This window comes from Leopardus geoffroyi, chromosome B4, assembly GCF_018350155.1.
Source record: "Leopardus geoffroyi isolate Oge1 chromosome B4, O.geoffroyi_Oge1_pat1.0, whole genome shotgun sequence".
NCBI lineage: Eukaryota > Metazoa > Chordata > Mammalia > Carnivora > Felidae > Leopardus > Leopardus geoffroyi.
The window spans coordinates 116,700,566-116,714,904 of NC_059341.1; the positions used below are offsets into that span (position 1 = coordinate 116,700,566).

The 14,339-nt window shown below is 42.5% G+C and overlaps 1 protein-coding gene across 5 annotated transcripts in view; it reads right to left on the reverse strand.

The window, feature by feature from the left end:
- Positions 1–14,339, reverse strand: part of TMCC3 (transmembrane and coiled-coil domain family 3) — a 328,168-nt gene that overhangs the window by 226,956 nt on the left and 86,873 nt on the right. The window contains exon 1 of one of the 5 annotated variants that reach the window (XM_045467034.1): positions 7,675–7,735. The exons of the other annotated variants lie outside the window; for them this stretch is intronic. Coding sequence (XP_045322990.1) covers positions 7,675–7,677 — 3 coding nt within the window. The 5' untranslated portion in view covers positions 7,678–7,735. Of the gene's footprint in view, positions 1–7,674; positions 7,736–14,339 lie in introns of those variants that run through there. 5 annotated transcript variants of the gene reach the window in all.

Genomic DNA, 14,339 nt, shown 5'->3' on the forward strand with positions numbered 1-14,339 from the left:
AATTTGGTAGCGTGTTTTTTTCTTAATAACTTATTGTCAAGTTAGCTAACATACAGAGTATACAGTGTAGTCTTGGCTTTGGGAGTAGATTCCCGTGATTCCTCATACATACAACACCCAGTAGCATACCACATTTTAAAAGATAAGTCAGTGTGTGATTTTTTTTTGTAGAAATAATTTTGTATATTTTTACACATAAAAATGTTAGTATATGAATAGGAAAGGTCTGAAAAGATATACAACCAACCATATTAGACATATTAAAGCTGGTGCAGTGGGGATGGAGAGAGGGAATTTCATTTTCTCATTGACCCTAAATTTACATTTTTTACAATAATACTTTTCACATATGTGTGTGTGTGTTTGTGTGTGTGTGTGTGTGTGTGTACACATACATATAATATATATAATTTTTAAGTAATCTCTACACCCAAAGTGGGGCTCAAACTCACAACCCTGAGATCAAGAGTCTCATGTTTGATCGACTGACACCACTGACTAAGCCAGCCAGGCACCCCGATTGTTTTTATATTTTAAAAAGAGGTTCTTGTAGAGGCACCTGGGTGGCTCAGTCGGTTAAGCGTCCAACTTCGGCTCAGGTCATGATCTCGCAGTTCGTGGGTTCGAGCCCCACGTTGGGCTCTGTGCTGATGGCTCAGAGTCTGAAGCGTGCTTCGGATTCTGTGTCTCCCTCTCTCTCTGCCCCTCCCCATTCATGCCCTGTCTCTTTCTCTTTCAAACATAAACAAACATTAAAATGTTTTTTAAAAAGAGGGAGTTATTGCAGTTTTTTTTAAAAAAGAGTTTACTAATTGGACATTTATGGATGCAAAAGAACATTTTAGATTTTAGAGAAAGTGTGCATTCAGTTTAGCGCTGCTTGAACACAGGAGGCATCAGAGTCCAGAAGACGGGATTTAAGGCAGACTCTGGAGAAGAAAGAAACCGCAGCAGGGGCTTTGGTGTGGAGGACTGAGAGCAGCAGCAAAGGCAACACAGTGAGGGCGGCAGAGCAGGGAGGAAACAGCCCAGGGACGGGAGCTGGGGATACTGTCCAGAGAGACTAGAGCATTGCAGAGTACAGTGGTCTTGGTTCCAAGAGTGGAAAACAGCTGCCTCACTCAGTAGGAAGCATCTGAACAGCAGATGGACATTCTTTCAAAGGAGAGCATCTCATAAAGAATTAGAAACCAAATGTTCACTAAATACCTATCATACCTTTGTTAGCACAGCCAGAGAGGGAGGCAGAGGGAGACAATTCTTCTCGCAACAGGACAAGATAGATGAAATAATTAAAATGCCAATTTATTCACAAGTTGTTCCATTACAAATACCAGTGACACATGGGAAAGGCCCCTGAAAAGCATATCTGTCATCCAAAATGTGTTTTCCACCAAACTGTGCTGCTCTATACCCTGGATTCTCCTTTCTGGTTCTTTCTTCTTGATGAATCTCACTCACCTCATCCTGTTTTGGGGGCCCAGCCCTCTTCTGAGAAAGATCTAACGTAAGTCACTTACACTTTAGTGTGAACTTACAGCCATTCTTACCTTTCAATGCATTCTAATTTTAGGCCCTAGCTCAAAATGCAAATCTCTTAAGAGCAAGCCCATCTTCTTTTTTTTTTAATATATTTTTTAATGTTTATTTCTGAGAGAGAGAGAGATACAGTGTGAGTGGGGGAGGGGCAGAGAAAGAGGGAAATACAGAAGCAGGCTCCAGGCTCTGAGCTGTCAGCACAGAGCCCGATGCGGGGCTCAAACCCATGAACTGTGAGATCATGGCCTGAGCCGAAGTTGGACGCTTAACTAACTGAGCCACCCAGGCACCCCAAGAGCCTATCTTATTTAAAGCCATTGTGGGCAGGAGGGAGAGGGAGGGAGAGGATTCTTGGTGGCCACCGAGTAGAGGGTCACCTGCCTTTGGAAGCCAGTTCTCTTTTCATATGCCTAAACAACTTAGAAACCTCTCATTCTTCGATTTTGGTCCAGTATTTACATGCTGACTTCTAAAACACTAATGAGGTAGAAGGAAATACTCCTTTGCACCACACTTCCCCAAAACACATCAGCAGATGAACTTAAGATATAGCAATTTTCTGGTTAGTCAATTGTAGACAAGAAAACTAGATAATTCTGCTGAAAAGTTATCCCTCTGTGGTTAAATGGTGTCTTTGGCTGTCCGCATCCTTCAAATTAATTCAATAACTCTAAGTTCTCATTTCATATTGTGTTACAGAAATACTACTTTGGCAGGTTTAAATGCTGACATCCAAGCATCTTACCATCATCTCTGAACAGTCTGGCAGCTACAAAGTATCTTTACCCATTCCTAAAAGAAGTCTAAAACAATACCCAACTAATCCTGGGGCCAGTACCAGAAATGGCACCATTGAAACACGGCCCTACTTTAGGACAGGGACTTCAATTAGGAAAATGTAATGGCCGAAAACGCTTTAAGTTGACTTTATGCTTCCCATTCTAAAGAATAATTTTAAGGCATTTGGCAACAGAAGGAGTAAATGTATAGCAGACTGATTTTCCTAAACTACAAATATTTGAAACAATAATAAAAGGAGAAGTTAAAGAGCAAATACATTTTTTAAAGTCCAATCTAATAAGATTAACATGAGTGACCTTTTTTTTTTTTTTTTTTTTTTTTTTTACCTATCAGATGGGCAAATATTTTTCTTTAATATTCTTTCCAGGGTGGGAGAGTATTTAAGAAAGCAGATGCTGGTGGGAGTACAGATTGCTACACTTTTCTCAAAGACTAATTTGAAGTTTTGTTTTAAACATTTTTTTTTAATGTGCATACCCTATGATTCAGCAATTCTATTTCTAGGAACGTATCCTAATAAAATAAACAAGTACACAAAGAAACAAGGACAAAGACAATCTTTAGAGGGAGGTCTATAATGGTAAATAGTTGTAAAAAATCACAAGTGTCCATTGCAGTGAGCTGTAAATTATAAAATGGAACACCATATAGTCATTAAAACTAATAATGCATAAGTATATATACACATTTGGAAATATATTCTTAACATGTTACTAATGACAATGGTAGCCCAAAAAAAAACATGTATAGCTTTTGTTTACTTTTGCTAAGCAATATAAACAAAGAATATAAATTTAAAAGTTAAGCAATTTATATATACACACACATATGTGTATGTATGTATGTGTCTACACATACATAAAGTGAAAAAGTATCTCTAATTCTCTTCAAGAAACTCCAGCATAAACCGTGATATAGAAATGTATGAATTTTAAATTATACCCTAGGGGTGGCTATTTAGCATTTGAATGACTCTAATCAAAAGCTGACACCCCAGAGATGGTTAAGGTTTCAACTACCTTTACGTTTGATCAGTATCAGAGGGTTTAATTAGCAAAATGGGTATTAGAAATGATTTTTATTGATAAAAAGATGGGTTTCAAAATGTATGGATCAGCCTGAAATGCTGTACAGGCAATTCTGCTTCTTGTGACCTGCATGTGAGAACTGAGTGAGCCCAGCAGCCCAAGTCCTTCCAGAGCTGTGTCATGGTGGGTGCTGTGGTCTGAGCCCATCCCCGAGGCTGCTGAATCCTACTGCCCCAATGCTGCCGCAGCGTGGACCACAGTGTTCTCCTGAGCACCTAGAAGGCTGGAGGCCGGGGCCTCACCAGCCGTGTGCCTGCTTCAGGGCTGCGTGCCTACTTCAGGCAGGTTTACCCCCGTGAAAGGACTGGTTCTGAGAACTGCTTTTACTTTACCCGTCTGTTCTTCAGGGAGGTTGTGGAAGTGGAGGCCCATGGCCCACACCTCCGACGATCTGTAATCACCAGAGACTACTGAAATCTACCAAAAGTGACTAGTGCCTACATAGCAGGAATTATGTACAGGGGAGCAATTATGTCACTCCTCCCACCCATCCCCAACGTGCTTTGTAAGTTTAACAGGTAGTGTGTCTGCAAATGATACATAAATAACGAAAAGGACACGGAAACTGCAAGACAGCACTGTCACCACCTGCTGGCAGACACTGAGAAGGGCCACTCAGTTCAATGCAGGCCGATTCACCGCACAGACAGCCCATTTGCAATTCTTCTCATTGGTTTCTGCTTGTTGTTAAATTGAAAGTGGAACATTTGTTTTCTTTTGGGAAAAGATCACCTCTTACAATGGAAAACATACTTTAATGTAGGAAGCGATCTTTAGGCATGTACAATAAAGAATTCCGACTTTCAAAAGCAGAATACAGTTCTGCTGACCATGATGTAAAGTACCAGAGAAAATCGTACTCTGCTGGACATTACTCATTCAGTCATCTGTCATACAGTCTACATGTTCTTAAACTCATGCCCCCAAATATAAAAATGTAAAGCTAAGTATATGTCTACTGGAAGCTTCTTTACAAAGACGTTTATTAACTGAGGACCGTAAATTAGGTTTAAGTTCTTCCAGTTGTCTACCTTCACTGCCTCCTGACCTTTGCCCATCACCTGGGGCACTCGCACCCACTGCTGTGTGTGCCCCACTCCCCCCGCAGAAAAGGCGAAGGTATTCCCTGGCCATACCATGACCCATGTACCATGAGATAATCTACAGGTTCGCTTCACAGCACCACTCCCTGGGCAAAACTCTCCCCACCTCTTTATTCATGTTTTGTTATCTTTACCAGCTCCCCTCTACCCCACGCCATCTTCTTAGGGCCCTTCAGTAAGGCCTCCGTTCATTTCTCCGGCTAGAATTAAATGCTTCTTCCTCTGTGGTCCTTGAGCATTTTGTGGATCCTTGACTTAGAGCCCTTGTTTAACTGTAACTTACATGGTAACAGTAACTTACATGTAACTGTAACTTAATCATACGCGTGAGTAGACATGGACACCTACCATTCACAGAGCATGATGCTCCCCATGATGCTCGGCAAATAGTAAGTGCTCCACAAATACCCACTGAGTATCTGTTGAGTTGAAGGTGCTGACTTTTGATGACAAGGCGCAGATGCACAATCGACAGGAGCCACAGACTTGGATATGTGTGAGCACACATGTGCACACACACATACACCAAGGAAAACTGGCTCACATGGTGGCAGATGATACTGATCACAAAAACAATGTCACCAAGGGCAGCAGCTTCAAAAGCAAAGCAAGAACACTGACCAGGGGTTACATCCAGTTGAAGTTACCTGGTTTGGTCCTCTGCATGTTTTTAATCAAGCAGTTGTCAAAAGTGACACGATCAGTAAGGCCATAATCTCTCCAGTCTTAGTATCTCTGCTGAACACATAGGAGTCTTAGCCCTAGGGTCTGGATTTTTATAAGCAAAGCAAATTGAGGACAGAGGCGAACAGCAGGAAAAGGCAGCAGTTACAACACACTCAACCAGCCAACATCTTTTCAGGTTGCTGCCTGGTGGCAGAGGCCTCCTGGTGCTCGGCGGCCCTTGCCTTTTGGATCCTTACACAGATGGCCAGCCTATGTCTCCCCTGCTAATCCCAGTCCCTGACAACCTACCTCAGAAAATGGGGGGAGGGGGGGCTGCTGCTCTCAGAACATCCATCAGCCACCACCCTCAGATGCCTCCCATCCCTTTCCTGTCTCCGGTGGAAGAAGCCACTACAAGAACATCCACCCCCACCCAGCTCCCAACCATCTCTCTCTCCTACCATACCCTACCGTACCGTACACGACTGATAACTTCTGTAAATGACTTATACACCATCTCTCATTATAAATATGGTACAATACATGACTCACAATAGTTCAATTTACAATTTTTCTACTTTATGATGGTGAAATACACATTCAGTAGACACTGTGCTTCAAATTTTGAGTTGTCTTTTCCCAGGCTAGCAACACATGACATGACATTCTCTGGTGATGCTGGGCAGAAACAGGGAGCCACGGCTACCAATCATCCATGCGATCTCAAGGGTCAACAACCTCTACCCTCACGACCCTCTGAACCCATCCTTACACCCATTCTGTTTCCCACTTTCAGGTCAATAAATTCCATGATTTATCCAATACTTTCTTATAAAATCGGCTTTGTGTGAGATGACCTTGCCCAGCTGCAGGCAAGCGTAAGTGTTCTGGGCACAGTTAAGGTAGGCGAGGCTAAGCTATGATGTTCCACCGGGTAGGCGTATTGAATGAGTTTTTATTTTAAATAATATTTTCAAGTTAGGATGAGTTATCCAGAGAGAACCCCACAGTAAGTCGAGGATAATCTGTGCTTGGAATCCCTATGTGAAATAACAGAAAATGCACAAATGCTTTTAACAGAAAGGGTGGTATAACACATGTGCACGTGCTCTGGGGAGCAGTGTGCACATCCACATACATGGGGACTTTCTGCTGTCACAGCTATTCACACTGAGGCCAAACGAGATCTCACCTCCAACTGTTAAAAGCACTCTCCACACTGGAAGGAACCACAAAGGTGCTCTAACAGCAGTGGAGCCTGGACTTCTGGATTCCAAAGCAGGTGACATTGCCTCTCCTACACTATCATCCCTACATAACAACATGGGCCTGCAAGCACTTTACTTTGCCAAGTGAGACTTTTTTTTTTTTAAACGTTTATTTACTTTTGAAGGAGAGAGAGAGAGTGTGAGCAGGGTTGGGGCAGAGAGAGGGAGACAAAGAATCTGAAGCAGGCTCCAGGCTCTGAGCTGTCACCACAGAGCCCGATGCAGGGTTCAGACTCACAAGCCACCAGATCATGACCTGAGCCAAAGGTGGACACTTAACCGACTGAGCCACCCAGGCCCCCCAAGTGAAAATTTTTTTAAGTCAGAATTTTTTTTTAAATCACCATCTATTTTAGAAAAGAATACTTTAATATTTAAAAAGGACACACTATCAGAATGACAATGAATACATTTGGCTTTATGAAACTCTCACTTAATTGCATTTCTGTTGCCATGAACCTGAACTGGTCTGGGGATGAACTAGGTTGTTCCAAAATTTCAGGCCCTCCGGCAACCAAAATTTCAGTAATTCAAGAACCACTGTAATTACCATCAACTGTACTACTTATTTAATGTTACTCATCAAAGAAAATCACATTTTTACTTATAGATTTTATTTTTTTAATGTTTGTTTATTTCTGAGAGAGAGACAGCCAGCGAGCATGCACATGCATAAGTGGGAGAGGAGCAGAGCAGATAGCCCGATGCAGGGCTCAAAATTATGACCTGAGCTGAAGTCGGATGCTTAACCAACTGAGCCACCCAGGAGCCTCTACAAACTTATTTTAAGAGAAAACTTCAGATCCCCTCCATAAAGTAAAAATCAATCTCATCACAAATAAAAGGCAACCTACGAATGAATATGATGATAACACAACATGTTATTAAATTCCAGCTAGACTGTGTCTCTTGCTGAGGCCTGATCTCTCACTGCATTGACAAGAGAGATTGGCAGGTGACAGACTGGCAGTTACAGACTGTCACCAAACCAAACTGTTCTCTTTGACAAAATCAGAAGGACTGAAAGTAAAGTGAAAAGAAATCACTCTCACACAAGGTGATACAGCATTATTTGGTTCTAGATCCAGGGCCCACGCAAAACCTCTCCTAGTGGTTCATGTCCCACTCTCACGGTATACTAATCAAGATACTTTGGTGCACAAATCTCATTAATTCATTCATGCATTAATATGTTTAATGAGCACCTACCATGTTTCAAGTGCTGAACACAAGAGAATCCAGGAATGAGAAAGACAGGGTACCTTCTGCAAAGCTTATCTTCTTGTGGTGAAACATACATTAAACAAATGGTGATACAAATTATTTGTATTGTTTTATATAAACGTGTGTGTGTGTGTGTGTGTGTGTACATGCGAGATACAGGATATCACCTAAATCTGGCAAGTGCTATAAACGAAAAGTGCAAGACATTATGGTACAGTTTTAACAGGAAGATCTTCCTTAGACAAGAGGGTCAGGAAGGACTGTACGAGGATGAAACCATTACACTGAGACCTCAAGAAGGAGCAAGATTTCACAGGCTGATGATGGTGCGAGGGACATGGGCATCCCAGACAGAGGTCACAACAGTGTGGAGAAGAGCTTGGCTCCTTTGGGGATCTGAAAAAAAAGAGTTGTGGCTGGAGTGTAGCAAGCAAGAGGAAGATACAATCAGAAGGGAGGTCAGGCAGTCTCCCTGCCTCTGCCTAGTGACCAGAAACTTTCTGCCTCTAGGTGCAAAGATCTCTTTCCATCTTTGTACAGCTCCCAGAAATGTCTTCTTACGCTAAAGAGAAATCTCCCTCTAGAGGTTTCACACACTAGCATACCAGTTCAACCCCTTTGCCTCACACACAGCAAAAATTTAATCCCTCCTCTACATGACAGCCAGTGTGCTTGTTAATCCTGAACCTTCTCTTCCAAGCTGAACACCACCAAAGCTCCTACTGTGCATGTTGTCTGCGTCATTCTTTTGAGGAAGACAGATTTCCCAAGGGCCATTTCTGTTATGGAACTGGAATTTCCTTCTCCACAAATAATCCAAAATTGATTTTCAACCTTGGATGTTGTTTCATTTTTGTCTCTTTTTTTTATTAATTTTTTTTAACATTTATTTTTGAGAGAGAGAGAGAGAGAGAGAGAGAGGGGGAGGGGCAGAGAGAGAGGGAGACACAGAATCTGAAGCAGGCTCCAGGCTCTAAACTGGCAGCACAGAGCCTGACTCAGGGCTTGAACTCACGGACCGTAAGATCATGACCTAAGTCAAAGTCAGGTGCTTAACCGACTGAGCCATCCAGGCCCCTCTATTTTTCTTGGTTTCTAACTGCTTTTCTCAGTAACACCCAAATAAGTTATGGTCTCGCCTGAATTTCTTGAGAACTAGGAAGTCCCAAATGCATGCCACCACCAAGATTTACTCCTCCTTTCATGTCTCTTTCCTGCATTCTGGGAGACAAATTCTATTTGTCGGGGTGGGCTAGGGATCTTTTTCAAATAATGGAATGGCACTGGACATTTATCTAAGCTAAATTCAAGAAAATCACATTCAGGGGTGCCTGGGTAGCTCAGTTGGTTTTGGCTCAGGTCATGACCTCATGGTCGTGAGACTGAGCTTCATGCAGGGCTCTGTGCCTAGGCATGGAGCCTGCTTGAGATTCTCTCTCTCCCTCCCTCTTTCTCTGCCCCCCCCCCCATGGGCATAGATAGGTGCGCACTCTCTCTCTCTCTCTCAAAAAGAAAAAAAAGAAAAAAAACAAAATCACACTCAAAGTTTGTGGTAGAAGAAGATAAATACAATATTTACAATTTGAACTGACCTTCCGTTTATTTGGAAGGGGTACGGGAATGTTACTTTCGGGGAAGGTTAGTACAATGAGGAAAAACTGCCCTTAGTTGATTCAGCTACAGACCCAGATTCCCCTGAAACTAGGGCCGGGTTACAGGGATGGTGTGTAAGCAGGGCATTCTGCCAGGCAGGGGTCATACATCTCCACTTCAAAACTGGATTGGAAAAAGACACGTAGAATTTCATGAATAAATATAGCAGCTCTGGCATGCTGAATAAAGGTTCAATGGCCTTTAGTGACACATTTTATCCAAATAAGTGAAAGTCTCTCAATATTCCTATGCTCTGCCTGCTCTCTCGCCTCTTTGATCACATTAGGTCAGATTTCTATTTTTTTTTAAGTTTGTTTGTTTGTTTGTTTGTTTATTTAGTTATCTATCTATCTATCCTACATCCAACGCAGGGCTTGAACTCACAACCCTGAGATCAAGAGCCCCCCACCCCCCCGAGCCAGCCAGGCGCCCCCAGATTTCCAGGATTTCTTGATGCTTCCTGTTGCAAGGTGGACTGTCCCAGCAAAGAAGGGCTGGCTTCCAGATGATCTGTTACTCCTAAAGTTCTCTCCCCTCTGTCAGCCGTTCCATCTGTGGCTGTCATATTACCCATCAGGCTTTAGTCAGTCAGAATGGCAGGGGTGGCAGTGCAGCTTGAAAATGAGCAGGAGAGAGTCACAGACACAAGATGCTTCTCCCTATCAGTTCAGGTGCGGTTAGAGTAGGTGGTCAAAGAAATGAATATTAACAGGCAAAGTCTACCCTTTCCTCATTAGTGCACGAGAACCCTACTTCTACACATAATTCACGGGAAAAGTCTTCAAACACAAGCAACATTACATCACAAATGGCATTAAAACTCTGCAGATTTAAGCGACAGATGGAAGGACTTCTCTCTCTCATGGGAAGTACCTGATGTGTATAACTATAGGGAACGGTATTTACCATTAAATTACCAATTCCTGGAGGGCAGAGATCGTGTTTACCCACCTTTATACTCCTTCAATGGTCAACACAACCTACAGATTAGTTGTTCAACCAAATACACTCCATGAATTTGATTCTTAAAAATAGTAACATATGTAAGCATTGAAAAACATTAAGAGTTACCTTCTGGATGGTAGAACTAAGGTGATTTTTATTTGATTTTGCCTTTCCACATGGTTCCTGATTTTCTCTAGTGAACATGAATATAATTAGTCAGAAAGTTACCATTAAAAATAATATTTTGGGAGGGGCATCTGGCTGGTTCAGCCAGTGCAACATGCGACCCCTGATCACGGGGTTGTGGGTTTGAGGCCCATGTTGGGTGGGGAGATTACTTACAAATAATAATAACAATAATAAAATTTCAGAATTCAAAGAGATGGCCTCCCTTACACATGGAAATTGAGGCTCAGAGAAGCTAAAAGACAAAGCCACACAGCTTGCTAGGGAGAAAGCTGAAATAAATAAAACCCTCATTCGTGTTTCCCAGCCCAGTACTGGGCTGGAAAGTCCCACTAACCAAAGCCCTCACCGAGGCCATTCTGGGCTGTGGGCTTCTGTGATACAGCCTCTAATCCTGTTTGATCAGAACATCCCAGATTCCACCAGGAAGAAGGCTTATTATTAGACAGACTTCCTGCAAGAATCAGATGGCAAACTCAAATTGCATAATTAGAGGTGAGATTAATAAAGGGATTGTTTACAAAGGTGTGGGTAGGGTGTAGAGAAACTTCAAGAGGGAGTGCAGGCCTCAGGACTCATAACCAAAGGGACTCTCACCACCCCCAGGTCTGCCAGGTTGAAGGGAGGGAACATTTACTGACCCTGGAAGGAGTGAGTAAGATTGACAGAAGCTGAAACCTGTGGTCACGGGACTCAGGAGCCAGAGGTGACTTAACAGATGAAGGTGGGGGAAAGTTACCCTAATACCACTCTTCTCCCTCCAACCACTCTCACTGGCCTCCCCACTGGGTGAAACCAATGGGCAACAAGAGGGTGAGAGAGTCTGTATCTGGTTCACACCAATTAACCTCCCAGAGCCCAGAGCAGGATGCGGAAGAGGGATCTGGAGCAGCCAGTGGAAGCTGTCCAGCACCTAAGGGCTCTCAGCCACCTTCCGGACTATACTGAGCAATGGCTTAACTGGACAGATACTCAGCAGTGCCAAGGATTCCAGCTCTCCAAACATTTCAATAAGCAGCCGTCTCTGCACAAAGACTTTCCAGGATTGTCCTTGACCCTTGTGATTGTTGGTCAAGTCTGGGGCAGCTGGTGCATTCGAGGACACTTTAGTAGTTGTTCTCTGGGTCTGAGGCTGCTCCCAAAGATCCCCTCCCCAGACCTTGGGGAGAAGAATCACGTCCTTTTCCATCTACTCCCACATGCAACATACACCAAGTTTGTATCTCTGACTATGGTGGCTCAGAGCAGATCAGATCATGCCAGTTTTCAATTTAAAATCCTCTAGCAGTTTCCACCTCATTTAGAATAAAATCCAAAGTCCTAACATGGGCTGACTTGCACAGTCTTCAGTGATCTGGCTCCTTCCTACTTCTCTAACCTTATTGCCTGACTCACATGAGCAAACACTGGTATCTGCTAAATGAATTAAAGTACACATGCAGACAGGAGAAACAGAACAGCTTTGTTTCAGCTAAGCTCCACTCTTGAATTCTCATCTCACTGGTCCAAAGCACTTGACCAAGACCCTTAGGCAAGCTGTCCTCTTATTAGGTCTATTTTAATGCCTTTTCATAACTACAAAGGTAATTCGTGTTCACTGTAGAAAGTCTGGAAATACACAAAGAACAAAAATTTGAACATTAAAGTAATTCAGAGATAGCCACTGTCAACACTGTTTTTTATACATTTAATATACAAAATTGGAATTCTATTCTTACTGCTTTGCGACCCACTCTTTTAACAATGTGGCATTAACTAAACTGTCTTCCAAAGCACACTGTTGTAACACTTCACTGTGTCCCACCCTATGTCCAGACAAGCTGGTCACTACTTCCCTACACTGCTGGACAATTCATGTTTCCCCTTTTTTGGTTATCATAAAAAAACAGTAATAAACATTCTTACACATTATGTACATTTCCATTACTAAATGCTCCAGATAGATTCCTATAAGTGGAATTGCTTGACAAATGGAAATATAAATTAGAGCAATTTTAAGTGTTATTAAATTGCTCTCCAGAGCAACTGGATCAATCAATACTCCCAGGATCAATACTGAAAGAACATTCGTCTCCTTTTTCCCTAACACTGGGTGTTAATACATATATTCTGTTTACTTCTGATATGCAGCATTTGTCAATGGATGAATGGCCAGATGCATGAATGGACAGAAGGACTGGATGGATGGACAGACAGATGGATGGGTGGGATAAATGAATTTTGTCAAGGAGTATCATGAAAGACACAGAGTCACATGAACAAGTTGTCTTTTTCCAGTTTCTAGGACTCTCCTGAGCAGTTTGTGTGTTTACCATGGGCCCAGTCCCTCCTCCCTTGTTAAATTCTGCTGAGCATCCCTTGGCTTTTGGGCCTAGAGCATTAGGCTCACATCCCACCGGATCTGGCTCTCACTCCCATTTGGCACCAGCAGAAGAGATATTAAAATTACTAATTTTGGCTTACATGATGCTTACTGTCTCAAGTAGAACTAATTAATGTTTTAATAGCAGAGTAACAAGTCCCAGACTTCCCTTAGCAAAGCAAACCTGAAAGTAAACACCACACTGGACTGCTCCATAGGATCCAAACCTACCAGCTGGAAAGATACAATCACCAGGGGCTGAATATGACCCAGAATCTGTGTTAAGAAAAATTTAACCCCATAATGCTGTTCTGGAGAGCTGCCGGATACCCACTCACCCCATGTGCTGACCCTAACTTGTCAGTCCTCAGAAATCCCTACAGACAGGACCAGGTTTTGTTTGATGGCATAGCCCCTGTACTTGGCATTGTTCGACATATGGTAAATACCTATCAAATGTCTACTGAATAAGTAGACATCTACTGAGTAAGTAGAGGGAATGTGGGATAAGAAGATTCATGGAAGCCTGGTTACATGAGTGAGTGGCTATATACCCCATAAATTCTAGAATCTAGATTTGGACCTGTGTCAGACACAATCCCATTCACTTTCTCTGTGATATGTTGCTTTCCAGCATTAGAGAAAAGCGTTCAATGCCCACAGTATGAGAATTTGTGTTGCAATAAATAATCTGAATCATAGTTTTGAATTTAAAATGCCTAATGGGTACGTGGGTGGCTCAGTAGGTTAAGCTTCTGACTTTTGATTTCAGCTCAGGTCATGATCTCACAGTTTGTGGGTTCAAGCCCCTCATCAGGCTCTGTGCTGACAGTGCGGGGCCTGCTTGGGATTCTGTCTCCTCTCTCTGCTCCTCCTCTGCTCGCTCTCTTTCAGAATAAATAAATAAACATTTAAAAACAAATAAATAGGGGCGCCTGGGTGGCGCAGTCGGTTAAGCGTCCGACTTCAGCCAGGTCACGATCTCGCGGTCCGTGAGTTTGAGCCCCACGTCAGGCTATGGGCTGATGGCTCAGAGCCTGGAGCCTGTTTCCGATTCTGTGTCTCCCTCTCTCTCTGCCTCTCCCCCGTTCATGCTTTGTCTCTCTCTGTCCCAAAAATAAATAAACATTGAAAAAAAAATTTTTTTAAACAAATAAATAAAAATAAACTGCTTCAAATAATCAACTATATTTTACCTACTGTGAAGATGTTCTCATAGCAACATTCCCCTTGAACTTCTAAATGGTCTCTATATGCTCAAAAGATATGGAAGTGAGAACAATTATGAACCCACAGTAAAATCATTGTTTCTTGGGATGGAAAGGCAGAGAGCAAAATGAACAAGGGACTCTCCAGTTTGCTCTTCTTTTTAATATGTACCCTCTTTGGTTGGAGACAGGAGTTAATTTTAATTACATAAGTTAATTATAATTAAGTACCAATATAGGGGTCTTAATTGGTACTTAATTATACCAACTGGTACTTAGGGGTCTAAAGCAACAAA